General features: G+C 37.1%; 1 protein-coding gene and 1 non-coding gene across 5 annotated transcripts in view; one reads left to right on the forward strand and one right to left on the reverse strand.

Moving 5' to 3' along the window:
- asl (chromosome segregation ATPase asterless) overlaps positions 1-27,043 on the forward strand; it is a 385,090-nt gene that overhangs the window by 8,528 nt on the left and 349,519 nt on the right. For 3 of the 4 annotated variants that reach the window (XM_090412113.1, XM_090412114.1, XM_090412117.1), the window contains exon 2: positions 15,674-15,827. In XM_090412113.1, coding sequence (XP_090268239.1) covers positions 15,708-15,827 — 120 coding nt within the window. In that variant the 5' untranslated portion in view covers positions 15,674-15,707. Of the gene's footprint in view, positions 1-15,673; positions 15,828-27,043 lie in introns of those variants that run through there. The other variant, XM_090412116.1, reaches the window with a different exon arrangement.
- Positions 1,000-1,072, reverse strand: TRNAT-CGU (transfer RNA threonine (anticodon CGU)). Its single transcript has one exon. It is a non-coding gene; the product is annotated as a tRNA-Thr (tRNA).

Raw genomic sequence — 27,043 nt, forward strand, 5'->3', positions numbered from 1 at the left:
TGAAATACATTTAGACATTGCTTATACTAGAAGTTCTTGAATATTCCCTAAGCTGCATTGATCTCCTTTCCAGTTAATTTCTCATTCCATGCAATACCTGCAAGCCGTCTCCAGAGTTTCTCATAATCACTAGCCTTGTAGTTCCGCATATACCCTTTTCTTTCAGAGGTCCAAAACTTCTTGCAACCACTCAGGTAATCACTTCACCGTCACTCTTACCAACTAGAGGGTGATTTGACACCTCATTTATAATTACATCCTCTGATGAGATGATCAAATCCAAGACCCGCAGTCCTCATGTGTTCTCTGTTACATACTGTGTGAGGTAGTTGTCCCTCAAAATCTCAAGAAACTCATTTTCTTTACTTCCAGTTGCTATCACACCAGTCTATATATTGCCATAATTAAAATCATCCATACTGATCACCCTTTTCTTATTTGCTTGGCTAATTTGATTATACATTCCATATTCACTACCATCCACATTACTAGATTAACACATTATCATCCACATACTAACAAGTAGTTATACAAGGTTATTGTTCCCCTTTATAAGGCTTTAATAAGGTCACGTCTGCTCTGCCATGTATAGATCTGGTCATCTGGATTCTGTGGGGATGAAATGGTGAAGAGAATTTTGAAACAAGTGACAAAGATTTTGACGGGTCAATGGAATGCTCCCTGTAAGAACAGATTGATGATCTGTGGGCTTTGAAAACTAGCTGATATTATTATTATCACATGACACCTCCTTGGAGTCCAAAGATTCATCGAGGGAGGGCACCTACTCCATCTCTCTGTCTCCACCATTCAATCCACCAGCTACAACTAACCGCAACTACACCAACGCCATTTACTGCCCACCACCACTAGTATTTCCACAAACAATCTTAAACATCCATGGTGGGATTCAAACCCGCAGCCTTTTGGCTGGAGAGCGGATACACTAACTGCTCAGCCAACAAGGGCGGTAAAAAATCCACTGAAAAAATCCAAAAAAGCCACCAGTGAGGTTCGAACTCATGACCCCTGGTTTACGAGACCAGTGCCCTAATCACTGAGCTATGGTGGCTGATATGCCAAACATAATAGAAGCAAATAAGCTATTTAAAGGGGTCTTATAAGATTGACACTGAAGACTTTTTTTCAGTATATGGCAGGAAGGGAGAGAATGATAGGTCAACTGTGTAAATTGTGTAAGAGTGTTATTTTAAGAGCAAGGATGTTAGAACTGCGTTTTTTGCTTGGATAGGTGATGAATAGGTGGAATGGATTGCCAGAGGTGGTTGTGAGTGCTTCATCAGTGAATGACTTTAAAGAGAGGTATGATAGGTAATGCGTGAAGAATAATGGGTCTCTATAGTGTCTTCTGACTCCATAGAGATACCTATATAATAATGCCAGGAGAACGATTTATTTAATTATAATAGTGAGTCATTCCCTTGGCATCATTCCTCATCCAACTCCTGCATAGATAACCGAGCAAATCAATTCCATGGTTACCTGGAACATGCATCTTCCTTAACTTTTTGCTCTTCCCTGTGTTAGGGTCATATCTAAAAAAATGCAACCTCTGCACAACTTTCAAGTCTGACTTGAAGCTGGTTATCCTTATCTGTTCTCTTCAAGGATTATTCCCTCTCTCTCTCTCTCAGTTCCTGGATGTGTGTTTATTGCTGTTCCTTGTTCCTGAAAGTTGGCCTACTGTGGACAAACTGAAAGATCATCCTTCCTCCACATGGAAGAACATAAAAATACACGATTATGGTCAGTCATTTCTAGCAGACTGTTCTTTAGATACACACACAGAATCAGATGATAAAATCCAATGCTAGAAAATGAGACAAATTAGAACTTTCACAGGTAGTTAATATGGATGAAGTGCCTCTGAATTTTGATGTGCACTCAAACAATACTGTTGACTCCAAAGATAAAAAAATATTGTTAAAACTTCTGGTCATGAAAACCCCCACTATACTGTGGTTTTGTTATGCTGTGCAGATGGAACAAAATTGCCATCTCTTAATTTTTAAAAGAAAAACAATGCCCAAAGAAAAACTTCCCAAAGGAGTTTTTCTTTAAGAAAAAAAGGTGTGGTCCGGATGTCTTGGCAGTTGATGTGAGAAACCTGCTTTGTTAATATGGGATCAGTTTAGATGCCATAAAACTGAAGCTGTTAAGAATAAACTTCACAAAAATAGCTGTAATCCTAGGAGGACTCACCTCTGTGCTTCAACCTTTAGATGTATCAATAAACAAACCATTTAAAGCGTTTATGAGGGAAAAATAGGCCAGTTGGATGCAATTTCCAAATTTTGAGGAACCATCTACAGGTAGGAGAAAGGCCACAATTTTGCAGGTGTTTGAATGGTAAAGAGTTCATGGAATGAAGGGGAAAACTGAAATTATTATCAAATCTTCAAAAATGTGGCATTAGTAATTCTTCTCTTGACAGTACGGAGGATGACTTGGTTTCTAATGAAGAATCAAGTTCAGAAAATTTTGAGAGTGAAGATGAATAAAGATTTGAAAAGAAGATTAATGAAATTTATAATAATTTTGTTTATTTTATTTTATATATATATATATATATATATATATTACTAGGGGGGGATCTGATGCCTACAGCCCACCCCCACCCCCCTGAGTTCTGGACTGGTAGGCCGGTTCTCCTTGAATTCTGATGACTTGAATTTTGAAGACTCGCAAAGGGATTCTGCCTGCGGGGCCCCCCCCCCCCCCCCCCCCCCCCGAAGTTCCTGACTGGTATGCCACCAGTTCTCCTTGAATTCTGATGACTCAAATTTTGAAGACTCGAAAGGGGTTCTGCCCCCCCCCCCCAAGTTCCAGACTGATAGGCTTGTTCTCCTTGAATCCTGATGACTCAAAATTTGAAGACTTGAAAGGGGTTCTCCCCCCCCCGGCACCTCAGTGCCCAATCCCCTGAGTTCTGGACTGGTAGGCAGGTTCTGATGACTCGAGTCTTCCAAAGGGGGGTTCCTCCCCCTGGTGCCCAACCCTCCTGAGTTCCGGACTGGTAGGCCGGTTCTCCTTGAATTCTGATTACTCGAATTTTGAAGACTCGACACTCAGGGTAGCCCATGAGTTTCAGAACGTTTCAAATAACTTGACAAAAAACGTTACATAAAAAGGCTTATCATTTTATATATATAGGGTAGATTATTTGTTAGATTTTTTTTAATGATTTGATGATTTTTTAAAGATTGGTTTTATCTAATAAATGAATAATACATGTATTAAAATTGAAAATAAACAAAATTAATATTTACATGAAAAATAGATACACTATAATTCGTGCTTCTTATAATGCAAAGAATATTTTTTTATTCAAAAATTCGATATGAAAAATGTGATGCATCCAGTACAACAGTGTGTCTTATAAGGTGAAAAATATGGTAATAATCAGTTTTAATTCTTTCCCAGTGCTGTTTTCCTCCTTTAATCCTCCGATATGAGTCCCAAGAAGATTATATCTCTCCTTAAAATTCATTCACTGTCAAGGAAGGTACTTGACAGTGAATGAATGTATGAGTGAATACCAATGAATAAATAAATGAATGAATACCAATTCACAGTCAACTGACTTTTCTGTTTCTCAAACTTTCTTTTTATGAGAGGTGGTTACAGGGTTGACACTGGGGAGTTCTTTTGCTTGGTTGAACAGAGGGAAGGAGTGATGACAAGAGGCCATCCCTGGAAGTTACGAAAGGAAACTGTGAGCAAGAGGGTGGTTGAACCATGGAATGCATTGCCTGATGGAGTGGTGAGAGTGAGAACAGTCAATGAGTTCAAGGAGTGGTATGATAGACTTTGTGTTTCTTAGGAAGGACCTCCCACGATGAGTCTTTTGACTCCATGGAGGCCTGAATAATAATAATAATAATCAGATCCCATGTTGATCATAAGAAAGTTGGAGAAACTGGTTGTGAATTGATTGTGAGTAGCTTGACAGGGAATGAGTTAAGGAGAGATATGATCAGTTTGTGTGTATAAAAGACTGCGGAGATACCATGATAATAATAGTAAGATTATTATTTAATCCCCTCTTTTCTTCCTATCAACCAACCAACTTTTGCACCCACAAACCTTCAATATATATTTTTGTAAGAGCATTCCATAGATAACTTATGTCTTGGTAACTAACCTCTGGATCATCACCACCACTTTTTCATTCCAAGAAATTCAGGAAACTAGACCTGTGCATAGTAATCCAGTTTTGACTGTATTTAAAATCTTATAAAGAAATGTGTTAATTTCCTTATTTAATTAAATATCTGCTGTTAGCATGTTCTTCAATAACCATGTAATCTTGTAAGCTATCTCTGGTCACTTTTGCAATATTCCTGCTGAACTTTGACTCCCTGTCGACGAACACCTCCCAAAATCCCAGCTTCATTAATTTCTTGGAATACAGTTCCATCAATAAAGTGCTCAACTTGTGATATTTTCATCCCAAAATGGATAACTTTACAATTTTCTACATTAATCTGGTGCTGATTATCTTTTACTCATACTTTTAGTCTATTGAAACCATTCATCAGGCTCTGAATCTCCTTAATTAGCTATTACATTGTCCAATTTTGTATCACTTACAAACAAGTGAATATTTATCATTGAATATTCAAATCATTTCCTATCTCATTAATGCATAAATTAATTAGCAGTTGTGGAAGCACAGAGTCCTGCAGTATCCCAATAGTCACCTACCCTCTCCTGGATTCTCAACCTCCAATCGTGTAACAGTCTCATGTGGTATCCTATTGAATGCCTTTACAAAATCCAGCAGCAACAGCATATATGTATTCCCTTTATCCAACTCAACTGCCACTCTCTTTTAAAAAGTTAGTAAATTACTAAAATATAACCTCACAGTGCTATGATATTTCCCACAGAGCATCATTCTTATAGACACATTCGTGAATTTTGCCTCTGACCATTCCAGTATCTTTAACACCACTTCAGAGATAGTGATTGGAGTCATGTTAAAGGTTTACCACCCTACATAATGTGCAATTCTTTACACATTATGCAGGGCAGATAGTCCATCTAATCCCACTGCTATGTTCATGGTGAGATTCTGCAATATTATAATCCAATTCATCAACTGCTGTCAGTTCCAGTTCTTGTCACATCTGACACCACAATATCTTTACCTGAATGATAAACCATTGCAGTGGGCACTCAGTAAATGAATTATTTTGTTTGCTTTTGTCACCTTGCAACCATCAGCAATTGTTTAAAATGTTCCTTCCATAATCATTCTTCCTTTCACTCACCACACCACAAAAACTCTTTGTGATTTCCTTTGGTCCACTTGGAGCACCTGCCACAATTTTTTTTTAGCTCTGGTTTGATAAGGATGTTAATTAATACTACTCATCCTCCTAACTCCTACATATTTATCATCCTGACCATGAGTATACAGTCTGAATATCGCTTCCTTCAGACACCCCTTGACGATCTTTTATGCACTGCTAACATTCTTCTCTTGCAGACTCTTTGCCATTGCTCTACTTCAAGATGCCTCCTGCCTTGTCTCTTAGCTCCATGTAGCTGAAAATTTTACTGGTTTAGACTGCACAATTACGCTTCCCAATCAGAGACAATGTGTTTTTTGACTTTTCTGTGTGTTTCTTCAACTTTCTCTTTATGATCAGAGCCTTCTGAGATCTATGAGTCTCTAGGTCTTCTTGGGCCTTATTGGATGCTTAAAGGAGTAGAATAGCACTTGGAAAGGATTAAAACTGATGTTTAATCCTTTCAGTATTTCATCTCTCTCTCTCTCTCTCTCACTCACACACACACACACAAAAACAACAAAAAAAAAAACTAAGTGAAACTCAATAAAAAACTAAGTGAATGATAACTAGATGGCGATGCCTTCTTGATACTTTCTGGAAGTCTTGGTTATAATCTTAGATCTATGAGAATTTAGGTTTTCTGTGCTGTAGTAAGTTTAATACATCCATATTTATTCAGATTGGGTTATTTTTTGATGACAGTTGCAGATTCTAAACAAAGTCTTTCACTTTTAAACTTGGTGTGGTCGAGCATGGTGGATTTTGTCTAATTCTGTGTGTAGTATCTAAAGAATGATCTGCTAGAACTGACTAACCATAAGCATATATTTTTATTATGTTTTATGTACTTTTATGTTCTTAAATATGTGGAGGATGGCTGATCTTCCAGTTTGTCCATAGTAGGTCAACTTTCAGGAGCAATCCACTAATGCTTTTTATTCCCTAAAAGGAGTGAGTGAGAACATTTAGCCTCATCTAACTTGTAGAAACTGGAGGACACGGACCAATCTCCAACTACAGTACATGTGCATGCGCGCACACACACATAGAGCGAGAGACAGAGAGGCTAATGAAGACATGCATGTTTCAGGTAAAGATTGAGTGATTTGCCTTGGTCATCTATAGAGGAGTTGGATGAGGAGTGATGCCAGGAGAATGACTTACTATTATAATCATAGTGAATCATTCTCCTGGCATTATTATACAAGGTATCTCTATGGAGTCAGAAGACTCATTGTTTACACATTACATATTTTAAATTCATTCACTGATGAAGCATTCACAACCACCTCTGACAACCCATTCCACCTATTCATCACCCTCCAAGCAAAAAAATGCAGTTCTAACATCCTTGCTAACACTCTTACACAATTTCACAGTTGACCCATCATTCCCTCTTCCTGCCATCTACTGAAAAAAAAGTCTTCAGTATCTATTCTATAAGACCCTTTAAATAGCTTATTTGCATCTATTATGTTTGCTATTTTTTGCATATCAGCTAGTTTTTGAATCCCACAGATCTTCAATTTGTTCTCGCAGAGAGCATTCCACTGGTTTTCCACAATCTTTGTTACTTGCCTCGGAATTGTCTCCATCCCCACAGAATCCAGATGGTAAATCTGGTAGATTTACACATAGTAGTCCAGATGAGGCCTTATTAAAGCCTTGTATGCAAATCTTGTGAGATCAGCAGTTCACTCAATTCATTTTGTCTTTCCATACATTCAACATCTGTATGGAAAGAGTTAATAGTTTCAAGTGGTGTTGAGATGATAAGTGGATATTATTTGCTGAAAATGTCACATTCTGTTGCTCACAACAGTTAAACTTGTCCAGGTCATTGTTGGTTTTGTAGAATAAAAAGAAGTCCACAGATGATAGAGTCTAAGTTATGACTTGGTAGGGCTAAAATGATGACTGATAGGAACTGACATATTATCCTTGAGAGAGTTACTCATCTTGCTGCCATGCCCTGGAGAACTTGTTTGGCAGTTAGCAGCCACAGGTGTGATGCTGAAATTTTGTCATGTTGTACGATCATATTGTATTTTGGTTTAACCAGTAAGAATACAATTTGGTCGGCTAAATCCCAAATGGAGTATTTTAGGTTTATCAGAAACACATTGGTGCAGAGATGGATTCATGGATTTACCAGAAGGAAGACTGTACTTCTCAGGAAGAAAAGATAACATACACAGAGAAGGAGTTGCATTACTAATTGAAAAGAAACTTACACACTCAGTAATTGAAATAAACCCAGTGTCTCCTAGAATAATAACAGCGAAACTTCAAGCAAAAGAAAAAGGTCAAGCAATTAAAATAATCCAAATATATGCACCAGACAGTAACCATTCAGAAGAAGAAATAGAAAATTTCTATGAAGAACTACAACAGGAAATAGATAATCCCAAAAATAGAGAACTCATGATAGTGATGGGAGATTTTAATGCTAAAATAGGACAGTTCACAGCAGACAAAAAAGATGTGATGGGGAAATTTGGATACGGAGAGCTTAACGACAGAGGAGAACAATTACTCCACTTCTGTAAAGCAAACAATCTGATGATTACAAACACATTGTTCTATCAACGCCCTAATAATAAATATACATGGACATCTCCAGATGGTAATATAAAGAACTGCATAGACTATATCATCATAAACAAACAATGGAAAAAGATCAGTAAATAATGTACGAACATTAAGAAGATTTGATTTTGACACTGACCATGAAATATTAACTGCCAAAGTAAAGATAAAATTCAACAGGAAAAATAATATCAGAAAAGAAGAAATCATCAACCTATCAAAACTAAAAGATAGCTTAAGCAGAAGTCGATTTTTAGAACAGATGTGCTTGAAATTAAAACCCTCCATCTTACAGAACAACGGAAAATACTGGGAAGAAGGAAAAGAAACAGTGTTATCAATCGCAAAAGACACTCTAGGTTCCAAACCCAAAATAAACAAACAGTGGATAACCCAAGAAATCATAGTTACCATAGAAGAGAAAAGAGAGGCCAAGATACTTGTAAACCAACAAAACAATGAAGAGAATAGAGAAAAATACAGAGCACTAAACAATAAAGTTGACAACCTATGCAAAAAAGCCAAAGAAAAATGGTTAGAAGAAAAAGCTAAGAAATGCCAAGAAGCATACCAACAAAACAACCTAAAAGTCTTCCATGATACTGTAAGAGAAATTACAAAGGAATTTTCAGCAAAAGCAGTAACAATGATAAACAACAAGATGACTGAAACCGGGAATATTGAACATATAAGAAAAATCTGGTCAAACCATTTTAAGACTATCTTCCACCAAGGAAACAAAACTACAATGCCAACAATAGAAGAAAACAATGATCACCCAAAAATTTTACAAGAAGAAGTTAGATACAATAAAACAGATGAAAAACAATTAAGCACCAGGCATTGATACTATCCCTACTGAACTGTGGTCATATGGAGGCAGTATATCAATAGAATATTTAACAACCCTATTCAATAAAATACTACAAACAGGAGAGATCCCAGATGAATGGAGAACTGGAAAGATCATCCCAATATACAAGAAAGGAGACAAAAGAGACTGCAGAAATTACAGACCAATCAATTTACTCTCTCACACCTATAAAATATTCATAAGAATTATACAAAATAGATTAAAAAAACACCTACGAAGAAATGATAGGCATAGAACAAGCTGGTTTCCGAGGAAACTATTCAACAATAGACCAAATTTTCACATTGCACCAACTAGCAGAGCTCAGCTAGGAAGACCATAAAGAACTATATTGTTGTTTTGTGGACTTTAAACAAGCTTTCAATAACATCAACAGAGAAATCCTTCTTAAAATTCTACTAGAAAAAGCAATAGACAAATATATAATACAGTTTCTGATAAAATATTACTCTAAGACAAATGCAATAATTAAAAAGGACACACTCACAACAGAACCCATAGAGATCCAAAAAGGAGTAATGCAAGGATGCCCATTATCTCCATGCCTATTCAACATATATCTAGAAGAAGTTGTAAAGAAAGCAATAGACAATGAGCCTGGAATCAATGTCAATGGTTTAAACATAAATAATATCAAATATGCAGATGATCTCGTCCTTCTTGCAAGAACCCCAAATGAACTACAAAAGCTGATCAACAAGCTAAACGAAACCTGTAAAACATATGACATGACAATAAATATACAAAACACAAAAGTGATGAAAATAGGGAGGAACAAAACTACCATCTCAGCCACCCTAAACGGAGAACAAATAGAACAAGTAGACAACTTCATATACCTTGGATCAAAACTAACAGAAACAATAGATGAACTCAAAACAATCAAACACAGAATAGCGATAGGATGGACCACCATGGGAAAATTACAGAAAATCTGGAAAACAAACAAGATATCTAAACAAGCCAAAATCAAATTATATGAAGCAATAATTATACCAACAGTCATCTATGGAGCAGAAGCGTGGACAGTTAAAAAAAAGAGAGGAGACAAAACTGCTGGCATTTGAAATGAAATGCTTAAAAAAAATAAATAGAACAAGTTGGATAGAAAAGAAAACAAACATCACAGTCAGACAAGAACTATTGTATAAAAAGACAATAATAGAAAAAATTAGAAAACAACTGAGATGGTCTGGACACACTGTACGTATGGATGCAGACAGACTTCCTAACGTCCTAATCAGTACTTTTCCAACTGAAAAAAGAAGACCTGGAAGACCAAGAATTACCTGGCTGAAATTAATAAGGAACATCTCGGGATGCAGAACATATAAGGAACTTTTTCGAACAGCAAGGAATAGAGAAGACTGGAAGATCCTGCTCAAGAGAAGACTCAACCCGTCTTAGATGGAAGAGAAGAAGAAGAAGAAGAAATCCCAAATTGCTAGCCCATCCTCGTTCATTCAGTATCCAGGTATATACCCAACAGGGTGCATCACGAGAAGGTGAGGATTGGACATTAGGTCAGAAGCCCTGGTCAGTTCTCCGCATTCCTTTAAAGGCTATGTGGAGGTCTCTTCTCAGTTATACAGCTTTGACCCATTGTTCATAACACTGAATATTTACTTTGGAGTGAATGAACTGGAGAAACTGCTAGATGGAATTGCAGTGTACGATGCAAGCAAGATATGAGAAGTAAGAGGTGAAGTAAAAGATCATGAGTGTGTAACAGAAGGGACTGAAGTGCTTGACATTTAAAATAGTAGTGGTGTGGAATATCAAAAGAAAACAGGAATTCAAGAGGAAGAGGGAAATGGGTTGGAGCCCAGGTGGACATAGCAACACAGCCATGTCCACCTGGGCACTTCCCAAGCAGATGTTGGAAGTAGCAGTGAATGTTTGGGGATGATCAGCATAGGAATAGAAAGGATCGGGATGTGAGTGTGGTATTGAGACAGAGTTGAGATATTGGGTAAGCCTTGATAAAGGTGATTGGGCAAGGGCAAGTATGGCATGGAAATCAAAAGCAACAAGTGGTTTGGGTAGGACTGGCTATAGACCTAAAAGTGAATTGCTGTGTTTATTGACAAATGCCAGGAATGTCAGAAATAAGAGATGAAATTGTTTCACTGATTGAGTTTATTCACTCAAAAATCATTGAAATAAATGAAACAGGGTTGAATGAAGATAATATCCTGATGGGAATAGAAATGGAAGGGTACAGTGTTTTTTGTGAGGCTAGAAAGGACAGGAATGGCAGGGGGGGGTTATTTTCCTGATGATTGCAGGGAAATTATGTCCACATAAGGTAGATATGAAAGAGGGAAATAGTGGCAGTAGTTTTGAGGCAGTGTGAGGTAGAGGTTAACAAACATATATTTAGTTGGATGTTGCCATAGGCCAAGGAATATGGAGGGAGGTGATGAAGAAATCTGTAAGCAACTTGGGTTAGTGAGCATGGGAAGGGTGATTTTGATTATGGCAGTATAAATTGGAATGAAGAGATAATATTTGGGAATAAGGAAAATGAATTTATCCAGTTCTTGACAACTATCTTATGTCAAAAGGCTGAATCAGAGGCAGCACAAGATGAATAATGGTAATAATCAGTTACATGAAAAGTATAAAGAGTAGGCTAGGTGAGTGACTCAATTGGTAAGGATAGTAAAAGTGCAGTATGAGCAGAAATTAGCAAGTCAAGCTAAGAAAAATCCTTGGTAGTTTTTGCGATATGTGGCAAGTAGAAAGAAGAATGATTATTGTAAGACATGTTAATGGATGAAAGTGGGAGATTGGCAACTACTGAAGAGGACATAGTTGAGGTATTCAGTGGGCTGTTCATCAGGATGTTTCATCCTCAGTATGAAATCAGAAGCTCAAGTTAGAGAATGAAATGAGAGAAGACTTTATGGTGAGTGAGCAAGAGGTATATGAAGAGTTAAGTAAGCTAGATGTCAGTAAGGCAGTAGGACTTATTGACATATCACCATGTGTCTTAAGGGACTGTTCCAAGGAGTTAGCATCAGCCGACCTACCTGTTTAACAAGAGTCTTGCAACTTCACAAGTTCCAAAGGAGTGGAAGGAAGGTAAGGTGGTGATAAGGCTACAAATTATAAACTGATTTGTATATCTGGGATTGTAGTTAAGGTATTAGAGAGGTTGGTGAGAAATAAGATACAAAAGTGGGTTGATAATAGCGATATTCTTTGTGTTTGTCAGCATGGGTTTATTAAATGGAGGTCGTGTTTTTTCCAACTGACTTATGTATCATAACAAGGTGATGAATGTATTGGACATCTCTCTTGTCAATATACAGTGGTATACTTAGCTTTTGCGAAAGCTTTTGATAGACTGCCACACCACAAGTTGGTAACTGAACTATAGCAGATGGGATTGGATAATAGGTTATTGAGTTGGATAGGCAACTGCCTCTCAGATGGGTATCAGCAAGTTGTGTATGGGGTGCAGTATCCTGAAAGAGGAAGGTCAGTAGTGGTGTGCCATAGGGGTCTGTTTTGGGATATTGTTATTTAATTTGTATATTAATGATATTGGGATGGATTTAACTGGTTATATACAACTGCAAAACTCAGGAGAGTGATGAGGAATCAAGCAGATGTGACCTTACAGGAAGACTTGAATAGATTGTATGAGTGGACAGCAGTATGCAATTGTCAGGTCAGTGTTGCAAAGTGTATGTTTCTGAAATTTGGTAGGCAACAATGGGATGCAAAATACACTTGGCAGGAAAATTTTGGAGGAAGTTGAGGAGACAAGAGACCTTGGAGTGGTGGTGGACAAGGATCTAAAGTTCAGGGGTCACTCTGAACGTCATAATGGCAATGATGTAGAGGGCCTTAACATGCAGAAATAAAGAGGTTCTGGTTCCATTGTATAATTCCTTGATCGGGCCTCATATGGATTATTTTGTACAAATTTGGTCTCTTGGTTTCATGGTGAGGAGAATATATTGGAAAGGGTCCAGAGAAGACTGACTAAGGTGGTAACTGGTCTTTAGGATGTGGGATATGAAGACAGATTGAGGGACTGCAGTTTGCAAAGCCTTGTGAATAGGAGGAAGAGAGGGAATATGATTAAGACATTTAAATTGGTAAGGGATTGTAACCTGGTTAATGTGGAAGACATTTTTCATAGAATTGGGAAAGAATAAGGGGGACATCCCTGGAAGCTGTATCAGTGATGTGAATAGGGGCGAGCAGGTTCTTTTCATGGAGAGTGGATGGTAAGTGGAATGCATTACCTGACGTTGTAGTGAATGCAGATACATTGAATGAGTTTAAAGGATGGTTTGATGGGCTTTGTGTGTAAGAGTGTGTGTCTTCTGCAATGAGTCTTTTGACTCCATGGAGGTCTGGTATTAATAAATAATATGTATAATTGATTTTTATGGTTTAAGGCACATAGAACCTGGACTTTGAATCAATGGGAATCGGTAGTGTGAAACAAGTTACATTATGCTCTTCCAATTTGATGGACAAGTTTGGGTAATATAATGTTTTTTACTTCAGCATGTTATTCCAATAATTCGGAAGTGTGACTGCATAATTATGTGAGATTATTCTTATAGTATGAATTAAGTCCACAAGTCATAGTGCATGGAATCATGACGTAGGTTTCTATATTTTTAGCTATGTGGCCAGTAAGAGGAGAAATGACTGTGGAAGAATGATATTGTGGGATAAAAATGGGAATAGAGTGACTGATGCAGAGGACATAGTGGAATTGTTCAATGAACACTTTATTCTAGTATTTCATCCCAGAGGAGTCAGTTTTAATGCTAGAGGGATAGGGCAGGTTCGAGGTTTAGAGGTACAGGAGGAGAGTGTGTTTCGGATACTGAGTACTCTGGATGTCAGTAAAGCTTTGGGACTGGATGGTATTTCACCACGAGTTTTGAGAGAATGTGCTAGGGAACTGACAGTGCCTTTAACCTGCCTTTTCAATGAAAGTTTGGCTGCGGGAAAGGTGCCCAGGGAATGGAAGGAAGGTAAGATAGTGCCATTGCATAAGGGTGGTAACAGACTGGAAGTGTCTAATTATAGGCCAGTTTGTGTGTCATCAGTAGTTGTTAAGATCTTGGAGAAAGTAGTGAGGGATCGTATACAGCATTGGGCAGATGAGGGTAATGTTATCTGTGAGAGTCAACATGGATTTGTGAAAGGGCGTTCTTGTTTTAGCAATATGCTAGCCTTTTATAATAAAGTTACAAGAACATTAGATGAGGGAAAGGCATATACTGCAATTTTCTTAGATTTAGCGAAGGCATTTGACAGGGTGCCACATGATAAGCTCATATTTAAGTTGCTTGCAGCACATGGGTCTGAATGTCAGATTGGTCAACTGGATTCAGGATTGGCTGTCTGATAGGATCAGAGAGTTGTGTATGGTGGAGCAGTTTCAAGGAGGCAGAGGGTTAGAAGTGGGGTCCCACAGGGCTCAGTACTAGGACCTATATTGTTTAACCTTTATATCAATGACATTGCCAGTGGATTGCAAGGGGATATTCAGTTGTTTGTGGATGATGCGAAGCATTATTAGTAATAGTGCAGATGTGGTAGCCCTGCAAGAGGATTTGAATAAGCTAGATATATGGGCAAATGAATGGGGGTGTCAGTTTAATGCAGCAAAATGTAAGGTCTTGAGGTTTGGGAAACATCGATGGGATGCTGCATACTCTATGGGAGGAGTTATACTGGAGGAAGTAGGGGAGACGAGATCTGGGTTGATGATTGATAGAAACCTGAAATTTAGGGGACATATTGAGAGGATTGCTGCAATTATGAGAAGGACACTGACCTGCAGAGATAAAAGGGTTATCATTCCGTTGTATAAATCTCTGATCAGACCACACTTAAACTATTGTTTTCAGATTTGGTCCCCAGGATTTGAAGGGGATAAATTAACTGTGAAAAGGGTACAGAGACGGATGACAAAGATGGTTTCAGGACTGTACAATTTTGGTTATGAGGATCGGCTGAGGGAATGTGGACTGCAGAGTTTGGTGGATAGAAGAAGGAGAGGTGATATGATTGAGACTTTTAAACTGTTGAGAGGTGGTTACAGGGTTGATACTGGGGAGTTCTTTCGCTTGGTTGAACAGCGGGAGGGAGTGATGACAAGAGGCCATCCCTGGAAGTTACGAAAGGAAACTGTGAGCAAGAGGATGAGGAGTGGTTTCTTTGCATGGAGGGTGGTTGAACCGTGGAATGCATTGCCTGATGGAGTGGTGACGAGAGCGGTCAATGAGTTTAAGGAGTGGTATGATAGACTTTGTGTTTCTTGGGGGGAGGGGGACCTCCCCTCGATGAGTCTTGACAGACTATGTTCTTAGGAAAGGACCTCCCACGATGAGTCTTTTGTCTCCATGGAGGCCTGAATAATAATAATATTGATGTTCTGGAGAACTGTGCCTAACTTATACTGTGGCAGTTTTATGGTACTGTTCCTTACAACTTCCATCATGATAATATTCTGTGTCACAGTGCAATGTTTGTAAGCTTGCAGTTTGAAAAGAATAAACCAGAACATTGCAGTGACGTCAACCCAGTGGAACAGATGCAAGAGGAACTAAACCTATGCTTTAAAAGAGTGACTTTTGAAGTTAGCCAAAAAGATGACTTCAAAAGAGTCACTCATCCTTTAAATTTGGTAGTACCCTACTTATCACAAATGATAGGCGAGTACCAGAAATTAGCAGAAAGTCTTCTGTAACACATCAAAGCAGTTATTGGAGCCAAAAGCAGGACAAAATGTTATTTATTTTTCTGTCAATAGAGATGCCTTGTTTATATGCTTGTTGCATAACCTTATTTTTGGTAGGATAGCTTTGTTTGGCAAGCTGTTGTAGTGATTTCATTTAATTTTCAGTTTCAGAAGAAGTTGACATAGAAATGCAAATGTCATGGATAAAGAGCTTGGACTGAATACTGGAATTAGTTTTAATTTTGATGTACAGGATGTGGTTCAAGGGAAGGAAGAAGAAGAAGAAGATGCGGAAGAAGCTAAAAGAAAAGAGAAAGAGGTTAGTAGCTTTATTTACTATTGAGTATACACATTTTTAATTTCATAAGGTGATACATGATCACAATATTTTTAATAATTTTTTGATATGTGATATTACTAGCACATTGAAATTTCATTACTTAAGAAAATGTCTGTTAGATTAAAGTTGAAGTTTAAAGACTATTTATGTTAAGAATGTTAGTTAATTTACATTAGAATTGTACCATACTTGAATATATCTAGAGCAGTGGTTCTTAACCAGTGATCCCTGGAACACTTGTTCCGCAAACTGGTTACAAGTGTTCCGCCGGTGAAAGATGTCACATGACACAGTTCTGAGTGTAATCAAGTCAAGACTTTTAGACTTTTAAAAGCATGCCTTTTTTAAAAAAAAAACTTTGCATATCTATGAAGCCAAGTACGAATTTTGTTTTTGCACACTGAAATAAGATGGTTATCCAGTGGTAAAGTGCCATTCCAAAATTTAGAACTTAAGAATGAATTATTGGCCTTTTTTCAAAACGAAGGTACAGATGCTTTTGTAAAATGTCTTGAAAATGATATTTGGTGTGCTAAAATGGCATATTTAGCCGATATTTTTAATTACTTAAATAGTGTTAATACAAGTATCCAAGGGAAAAATGAAAATATTTTGACATCCACTGACAAATTGTCAGCTTTTCAGAAAAAAGTATCTCTTTGGAAAAACCGCATATCATAAAAAAAAAAAAAAAAAAAAATACTGTAGATATGTTTCCTTCTCTCCAAAATAAAAATGTCGAGGGAATTATTTCTCGTTATAACAGAATATTTAACAATATTGGAAGAAAAGATTTCAAGTTACTTTCCTTCCTTAAATACACACAATTATGACTGGATATGAAATCCATTTGGCACAGTTGATACATCGAGTGGTGAATTTTCATTACAAGAAGAACAATTAGTTATGTTGTCAACAGAATCATACTCTAAAAATGAAATTCTCTGAAATAACTCTTGAGAAATTTTAGATTTTTGTCCAAACCGAATACCCAGCTCTCTCCACAAGGGCACTGAAAATTTTATTGGTTTTCAACATCATATTGTGTGAGTTCGGTTTCTCAATATTAACCAATATAAAAACTAAAAAGCGTGAAAGACTTACTAATATAGACAAAGAGATGAGGGTAACTATATCACATATTACATCTGATGTTGCTGAAATCTGAAAAAGCTGACAAGCTCAAGTATCGCATTAAAATAAGTTTCATTTTTATAAAAGGCAAGTCCATGCACATTTTTATTGTTAGTTTTATGACCCTAATGCTTTTGGTGTTCCCCAAAATTTTCTTATAATCATGAGTGTTTCGTGACTTCGAAAAGTTTAAAAACCACTGATCTAGAGCAATGCATCTTTGGAAACGTAAGTTGCCTCATGAAACCAAAAGTTGTGCACATCAAAGTTGAAGTTGAGCTGCATTAAAATGTTTCAATTCTAATTATTTGTTTTGCCTATAAATGGCACCCTGGAAATCTTGGTCACTTTATGTAGGCTATCTGCTGCAGGTCGGGTATTGGGCATCTGTTGTGTAGTTTTGTTTATGAGGAAAGTGAAATGTTACTTTCCCAAGAGCAACGAGTTATTCTGGAATGTTATTTTGCCTGTTATTCTTATGCAAATGTTGTGGAGGAGTTTTGTGAGAAGTATCCCAACTCTGTTGTTCCTCAAAATTCAACAATTACCAGATTAATCAAATGCTTTCGGGGAAACTGGATCAGCTGTGGGCAAACAGCAGCATGGAAGATCTTCTATTTTGACTGAGGCTTGTGGTACATGTCGTATTGCAACATTCACCTTCAGAGAGTCTTAAAAAAACTCTCTGTACAGACAGATATCACATGGCAGTACCACCAAACATTTAAAGCTTTGTCCGTACTGTGTTCACTCAGTTCACTCAGGAATTGAAGCCAAGGTAAGTACAAGCATGTATGTACCGTAGGTGGTTTTGATCATTTGTTGAAGAAAATGGAGTTCACAAGCTGGAAAATGTTTTTTTCAGTGAGGAAGCATGTTTCCACTTAAGTGGATATGTCAATAGCTAAAAAAGCAGAATTTGGTCATCAGAAAAATCCTTGTTTTCCATGAAATGCGTTTGCATTCTCTGAAAATTGGAGTGAGATGTGCAGTATCATTCTGTTGCATTGTTGAACCATTATCTTTGAGACGGCATTGAACAGTGCATTGTACAAAGACATCACTCAGTTCGTGATTCTCCTTGAAGTTGAGGAATATGATTGCTGTTTTCAGCAGGACAGTGCCACTCACTATAGATCAAATGAAATAATGCAATTTTTTCAAGAGTTTTTTGGCAACAGATTGATTTCTAAAAGACTTTGGCCTTCAAGGTCACCAGATTTGTCACTTCCAGATTTCTTCTTATTCAGTTACCTGAAAGGTAAGGTGTATAAAAATAATCCTCACACAATTGATGAACATCATTGAAGCAATCAGAGCAGTCAGTAATTCCATGCTTTGATAAGTTGCCTAGAATGAGGTAGCCATTTTGAACATTTGTTTTAGTAATATTATTTTTTTTTTGCTTTGTAAAGATAGGATTATAAGCTTTGTTTGTAGCAATTTAGTTCTATAAAGTTTGTCGCTAATATTGAAAAATTCAAGTTTATTATGTAATTGTATAAAATACAATGCAGATTCAAATACAGTACAAATACAATGCAAATTCAAATACAGTACAAATACAATGCAAATATGCTGGGCAATAGGTACATTTTGGAATAAGTCAATGTAAATGCATGCTCTTTGTTTTTATCATTTAAAAGTGATTCCTACTAAAATTTAATCAAGTGAAACTGCAGCAGCAATTCTGAAAAGGATTAATACCATGGAGAAATCATTAAGTACTCATACTAGTTTTTTTATTCATATAATATTGGCCACGTGCAAATACCCACTAATGCTTAGCGCAAAAAAAGCAAAGATGGCAGCAGTAAAGCCCAGTGATAACAAAGCTTTACTGGGCATAAACAGTGCAGCACAGCTGTCCATCACCAATAAAACCAACAATGCATCATCTCACAGCTGCAGACTAGATGTCACAGACACCAAAAAAAAAGGCCTTCTGTGCAGTTTGTGACCAATGGTTGTATGTCCAGTGCATAAAAATCAATGAATCGGCATACAAACTTCTTGTGAACCAGTTTTTCTTCTGCACATTGTGTCTCCCTTCAGTGAAATTGTTCCTGAAATTAGAAAAACACATTGAAAGCTTGGAGCAGTGCCTAGCTACTATTGACGAAACATTCTCCCACAAAATCAAATTGAAATTAATCGAAGCCAAGCTAGAACTGATCCACAATCAGTGCTTAGATAAAAAATCATCTACCACCAATACCAGCCAGCTCTGTACTCTCATCTCATTAATGGCACACAGCTCGTTCAAGGATGAAAGCAAAAAATATAATGCCATTACCCTCATCTTCCACACTGAAAGCTACAGTACACTAAAGGAAGACATCACTAAGCTAATGGAAAAATCTGGTATCACCAGATGCTGCCGCTTTGGACCTACAAACAAAAAAAAAAAGGGATGAGATGACTTTCCCACGACTGGTGAAAGTAACCTGTGACATTCTGGCAAGTGCTTCGAAACTAATGGTGGCTGTGAACATCCTCAAAGTCAGTTCTCCGCAATCACGTATATGAGCTTGGCCTGACTTTACTTTACCAGTTCAAACAAGGTCGATAACTTCACAAACAACTGGAAGAAAAATGACAAAGTGTAGTCCATGTACCATAACGAAACATGGTACATAGACTACAAAAGAGAAATTCTAGTGCAGAAATCGAGCAGTGTAAACAGTTATCTGAAAAATCAAAGTACAAGTGCTGCATAGAAAATATGTATGACTCACTTGGTCAACAACCCCACATCTGCGGTCTCTAGTTTTTGGTGAAGTGTTTTATTTCTAACCCAGCTCTCAAATCCATAAGTTAAAATTGGTTTGAAACATTGTCTTGTATATTTTAACTTATGGATTTGAGAGCTGGGTTAGAAATAAAACACTTCACCAAAAACTAGAGACCGCAGATATGAGAGTCCTGAGAAAGATTAGGGGCATGAACAGATGACATCAATAACAATATCATATTAAATCTACACAATGGTTTGAAACATTGTCTTGTATACAGCTAATTTAGTGTTTCAACTAATTTCTCTCTTATTCCATATAAATTTATTCAGTACTTCCTACCTTGCTTTCTTGATTCTGTTTTCCATTTCCATATTTAATTTACCATCTTCATTAAAAATTGTGCCTAAGTAGCCAAAATGTTTTACTCGTTCTATAGGTTCTCGATTCACAATGCAGTTGATATTTTCAATGCTTCTGCCTATTTTCATTGTTTTTGTCTTGTTATTGCTGACTTTCATACCATATCTATTACAACAGTTATTCAATTTAATCAGGAATCTTACAGACTTGTAGCAGATTTATTTAGAAGTATAACATCATCCACATAAAGCAAAGAGTTGAAATTAGCATCTCTAATTTTGATAACAGGTTTCACCTCCCTACCAGCCGAAATAGTGAGACCAAATTGCACTTCTTATCCATGTTATTCAATGGGTGTTACAGAATCGTATCCAGATTTAGCTGGACGTCTATAGATGTCATGGCCTGTTGCAGGGTTTATACCACTTTCCTTCATAATGTGATCCATATAGATAATGAATAAGAGAAGGGATAATGTTTTTCCTTGTCTGACACCAGATTTAACATTAAACCATCTTCCTGTACTTCCTTCAATTCTAACTGCTAACTTACAACTCAAATAAAGACTAACTATTGCTTGATATAATGTCCCACTGACACCATACAACTGTAGTGTTTTGAATAGCTTCTCTCTTGGCACCTTGTCATAAGCCTTTTCCAAATCTACAAAACTTAAATACAGATCTTTGCTATATTCCCATGATTTCTCAACTATTTTGTCGTAAAGTAAAAATCCGATCCTGGCAGTCTCTTTTTGACCTGAATCAAGCTTCACTTCCACAATCCTTCTCAACTGTTTCTCAAGTACAAGGGTTGTTTGAAAAGTTTTGTAAAAAAAATAAGTTAAACACATTTTTTTGGAAATAATCACCCTTATTTCTCGACATAGTCTCCATCGAGATCTACACATTTGATCCAGTGAGTTTTCAATTTTTTCATCCCATCTGAAAAGTAGGATTTGTCAAATTGTGCAAAATAGTCATTTATAGCCTTGATGACATCTTCATTCGAAGAAAATTTTTTCCTGCCAATCCAAATTTTTAAGTGTGGGAACAAGAAGCCAAGGCTGGAGAATACAGTGAATGTGGAACCAATTTTAATCTCAATTTGTGCAGTTTTGCCATTGCGACGGCTGGTGTGTGGGATAGTGCATTGTTTTGATGAAAGAGCACTTTTTTTTGTGCCAATCTTGGTCGATTTTCTTCAGTGCTTCTTTTAAACGGTCCAACAATGATGCATAATAGACACATGTTATTGTCTTACTCTTTTCCAAATAGTCTATCATGATAATTCCTTGGGAATCCCAAAGAACAGTTCCCATCACCTTCCCAGCTGACAAAACGGTCTTCGCTTTTTTTGGTGCTCTTTCACCAGGCATTGCCCACTGTTTTGACTGCTGCTTGGAATCAGGTGTGAAGTGGTGGATCCAAGTTTCGTGTACAGTCATGAATCGATGCAAAAAATCTTGCGAATTGCAATTAAACATTGCCAAACACTGTGTTGAAATGTTTTTTCGCATGCGTTTTGATCGATAGTCAACATTCTCAGCATCCATCATGTATACAACTTTTTCATGTGCAATTTTTCGTGCAGGATATTATACACCTGTTATATGCCTTCAATCTCAGCAATCTCATGCATTTTCACTCGGTGATCTTCCATAATGATACCATGGATTTTGTCAGTCATTTCCTTCATAGTGAACTCGGTTGTGTGTCCAGAGTGCACTTCATCTTCGATGGACTTACCACCATGATTAAACTCATTTATCCAAAACTAAATAGTCTTTAATGCTAGTGCAGAGTCCCCATGAACTGCATCTTACTCGGCTTTGATTTGTGCCATCCACTTCTTCAAATAAGTGTTTTATCACTGCATGAAACTTGTTTTTCTCCTTTTTTATGAAAAATGCAAACACAGTCTTTTTAAATGTTTGTCAAATGAGAACTACGCATTGCACATGGCTAAAATTTTGTGTCAGGGATCATGAAAAAGATGATACGTGCCGACACTGGTATGAATGAATGAATTATGTCGGCATCTATTGGAAATTTACCAAACTTTTCAAACAACCCTCGTATACTTGCATAAAACTTACTAGGAACACTCAGTTGAGAAACACCGCTGTAATTCTCAGATTCAGTTTTATTTCCCTTTTTATAAATGAGTACTCTGAGAACTCTAATTCAATCATCTGGAATTGGTCCTTCTGTCCAGGCCTTCTGAACTATGCAGTGCAGCCACTGTAAGACTTTTATGCCTCCATACTTGAGCATTTCTGGTCGAATATCCTCTACTCCAGCTCCTTTCCACATTTCAAGCCTTTGATGGCTTTTTCTACTTCAAGTATGGATATGTATTCCTGACTGTATGCCTTTTGAGTGTTTTTTACCACTGTGCTATCACTGTTTGTTTCATTTAGCAATTTTTCGAAGTAATTACTCCATACTTCGAGGATATCTTTTTCTCTCGTTTTCATGTCACCTTTATCATCTCTAACTCCTTTATAACAGGACTCTTTCCTCCATTTCTAAGCTTCTTCAACAACCTCCAGAATATTTTGCCACCTTCTTGATATTTATTTTCTATGTTCTTACCAAAGTCTTCCCATGACTTTTGTTTAGCTAGTTTTACATGGTGTTCAGCTTTCTTACATTTGTCTCTGTATTCTATAACAGTACAAGCTGACTTATTTGATAAGAACTTTTGATATGCTTTCTTCTTTTCTTTCACTGCCTCTTTAACTTCCCGTGTCCACCATGGAGTTCTGATTTTTCTATCTTTGCAGACAACCTCACCATTCCTCTCTGGCTGAATAAATCAATGTTTTCTTCAAGGTTTGCCACTGAATATTGAATATTCTCTACACTCTAGTGTCCTGCACCAGGGAGAAAACATCGCTATCAACAATAACATAGTCAATGAGATTTTTCTTATGCCTTGCCTCTTCTCTTCATGTGAATTTGTGCACATTTTTATTTTGGAACATGATGTTAGTAATAACCACTCCATATCCTGAGCAGAAATCTAACAGGTATTTGCCATTATTATTAGCTTTGCTCTTTTCCAAAATATTTTTGTATGTCATTTTCTACTCTGCTATTTAGATCCCCAACAAGGACCAACTTTTCATTTTTCATTGTCAGTTGCTTTCTCTAAATCCTCAAAAAATTCCTACACTTTTACCTTAGTAGAACCTTTTGTGGGACCATAGTAGCCACAAGTAAGTCTCATTGTCCAGTTCCCCATTCTGATATTTGCTCACATCACTCTACTTGATGTGGTTAGCCATTCAAGAAGATTAGGCTTGATCAGAATAAGCCTATCCAAAATAGACACCGAAAAGTCCCCTGGTCTTGATGGCATTCCTCCAATTGTCTTGAAGAGTGCTTCTCTGTTGAGCGCATCAATCACATGACCTATGGCCTTGCTCCAGAGACAACTTCAAAAATGGTCCCACCAGATGAAAACCCACTTGTCAAAAAAATTATGGCAAGAATATCACTCAAAAATAAACCACCAGACACTCCCACAGAAAAAAATGGATACTTCAGTACCCACTGAAAGTAAACTAAACTTATCAACTGACCCTAACGTATCAGATGTATTGAACGAATACTCTACCAGAGGAAGAGATGAATACTGGCTGTCCATACTTCCCCAAACCAATTGATAAATATAAATCTGACAAAGATAAGCCCTTAACCTCCCAAAAACCAGACATTGCTATAAAACTAAAACAATAGAAACATTTTTACAATGGAACTGTCGTGGATTTCGCCAGAATATCGATGTAATCAAGATTTTGTTGCAGAAACATAAACCTTTCTGTTTCTGTCTACAGGAAACGTACTTAAGACCCAATGAGAACCCTATGTTTAAGAATTTCACTGTTGTACAGGACAGAACTGGAGGTGGTCCTGCTCATGGAAGAGTTACTATCCTAGTGGGCAGTCATATTCCTTTCCGTCATGTCCAACTTAATACTGCTCTGTAAGCAGTAGAGATTCAGCTCCATGGGATTTCTTATTACAATATGTTCAATTTATTTACTACCAAGTGCTGAGTTAAATGAAATTGATCTTGATAATCTTATCTTGCAACTGCCTGAACCCATACTCTTGATGGGTGACTTTAATGGTCACAATACTCTGTGGGATAGTGCCAACACTAATAGATGAGGTAAAATCATTGAAAGCATCCTTGATAATAATAACCTCTCCCTTTTAAATAATAAGCTCCAATACTTTCTTCCATATGCCTACCTATTCATATTCTGCAATTGATCTTACAATCTGCTCCTCTTCCATTCTTCCACTGCTCACATGGGATGTTGAAGAGAACATATGTGGAAGCAATCACTTCCCTGTTCTTTGCACAATGTCCTTACAGGAACCATATTCACCCACCTATATGGAAAATGGACCAGGTGACTGGAACATTTTTTCTCATCTTGCAAAATTTAATGCTGATACCGTCAATCAGACACCTATCAATGAAGCGGTAAAGTATATAACAGAGTGCATTGTCCAGGCAGCAACAGCCTGAAAAAATCATCTCAGTTTCCATTCTATCCAAAGCTTTGGTGGAACCCAGAATGTTAGACAGCCAAAAAAAGATCAACACAGAGCATGGGGTATATTTTGTAGATACCCCCACCACATCAAACTTAATAGCTTTCAAGTGTGCTCAAGCCAAAGCACGTTATGTGAGACATCAGAGTCAAAAACAATCATGGATCCAATTACTACATCAATGAAATGACCAGTCCAAAAATTGTATGGGATAAAATTCAGAAAATGAAAGGCAGATAGAGTACACATTATTTGTCTACCTTAGACCATAATGGAAACGTTATTGCTGATCCCAAAGCTGTTGCAGACACTGGGAGAAATTTTTGCCAGAATCTCAGCAGCAGCTTCATATCCTTCTGAATTTTTAATACTAAAAGAGCAGCAAGAGAAACAAAGGTAAATTTTTCTACCAACATTCTTGAGCCATACAATCAGACATTTGTTTAGGAGGAACTAAAAAGAGCTCTCCTACTATCTCACCCTGGTGCAGTAGGGCCTGATGACATCCATTACGAAATGATAAAACATCTACCATCATCTTCTATAGATCTCCTTCTCTTATTATACAATAGAATACTTGCAGAGGAAGTTTCTAAATTCTAGGCATAAGTCAATTGTCATTACTATCCCAAAACCAGGAGAAGATCCAACACAAGCAAATAAATATCGACTCATTGCTCTGACTAGCTGTCTTTGTAAGCTACTAGAGAAAATGGTTAATGACAGACTTTTCTGGTATTTAAAAAGCAACGATCTTTTCTTCGATACACAGTGTGGTTTCTGTAGACATCGTTCAACTTTAGACGATTTGGCTCATTTAGAAACTTGTATAAAAGATGCATTTCTGAAGCAAAAACACCTTGTTTCAGTTTGCTTTGAAACTTTTTGAAAGTTTGCTTTGAACCAGTGAGAAAACATTGCTATCAACTATAACATTATTATTATTACATATTATTATTATGTAACATCTCCAAGGAGTCCAAAGACTCATCGAGGGAGGGCACTTACTCTACTACGCTCCATCTTTACCACTCCACCAACCGCAACTACCTTCATCATGTACACCAATGCCATCTACCACCGACCACCACTAGTATTTTCACAGACATTCGCAAACATCCATGCTTATGGCAGGATTCGAACCCGCAGCCTTTTGGCTGGAGAGTGGATACACTAACCACTCGGCTAACCAGGCTGAGTGGTAGTGTATCTGCTTTTTTTGAGACTTTTTCAATGAAACATAGTCAATGAGACTTTTCTTGTTTCTTGCATCTTCTCTCCTAGTGAATTTGTGCACTTTTTTTATGTTGGAGCATGGTCTTAGTAATAACTAATCCATGTGCTGAACAGAAATACTCAGGCATTTACCATTATTAGTTTTGCGCTTTTCTCCAAATTTTCCCCAAATAAATCTATGTCTGGTAATCATTTCCTGCTTTTCTTTTTAGATCTCCAACAATGACCAACTTTTCCTTTTTCATTGTGTGCCAGCTGCCCTCTCTAATGCCTCAAAAAAATCCTCCATTTCTTCTAAGTCTCGTTGTCCCGTTCCCTCATTCTGATAGTTACCCACGTCATTCTACTTGATATTTGCCCATATCATTCTACTTGATATTGTCTGTCATTCAAGAAAATTATCCTCATTTAGTGTTGAATACTATAGCTACCTCCTCTTTTCCATTATTGTCATTGCCTGAATATAACATTTTGTATTTGTTGCTTAGAAAGATCTGACCTGTTTTTGTCATCTTTGTTTCAGTCATGCCTATTATGTCGATCTAGTACTTGATCTTTATTTTTATGTCTTTTCCAAATTTAGCTCGCCATCTTCACTAAAAACTGTGCCTAAATAGTTGAAATATTTTATTTGTTTTCTATAGGTTCTCCAAAGATAATGCAGCTCAAGTTTTCAATCTTCCTGACTATTTTCATAGTTTTCTTTTTATTACTGATTTTTGTACCAAACTTATTACAGCTGTTATGCAGTTTAGTTAGAGCACCCGGGAGACTTGCATTGGATGGGTTTAGGAGTAAACATCATCTGCACTGAGTAAAGAGCTAAGTTTGATATCTGATTTTAATACCATTTTAATATCGTTTAATACCATTTTCTTTCCTAATGTGATCCATATAGGTCATGAATAACAGTGGAGATAATATGCATCCTTGTCTGACCCCTGATTTTACATTAAACCATCTTCCTATATTTCCTTCATTTCTTAACTGCTGATTTAGAACTTAAATATAGAACTATTTAGAACATACACTATCTACCAATAATTATCCAGACACTTTAGCAATTTACAGTTGAAACCAGCAGGCAAACCCTAATATCAGGTATGTCCATCTTTGGCTTTGATCACCACCTGCATCCTTTAAGGGAGCTTTC

The sequence above is a fragment of the Typopeltis vanoorti genome, chromosome 22, assembly GCF_054136105.1.
Source record: "Typopeltis vanoorti isolate ZY-2024b chromosome 22, IOZ_Tvanoo_1.0, whole genome shotgun sequence".
Lineage (NCBI taxonomy): Eukaryota > Metazoa > Arthropoda > Arachnida > Uropygi > Thelyphonidae > Typopeltis > Typopeltis vanoorti.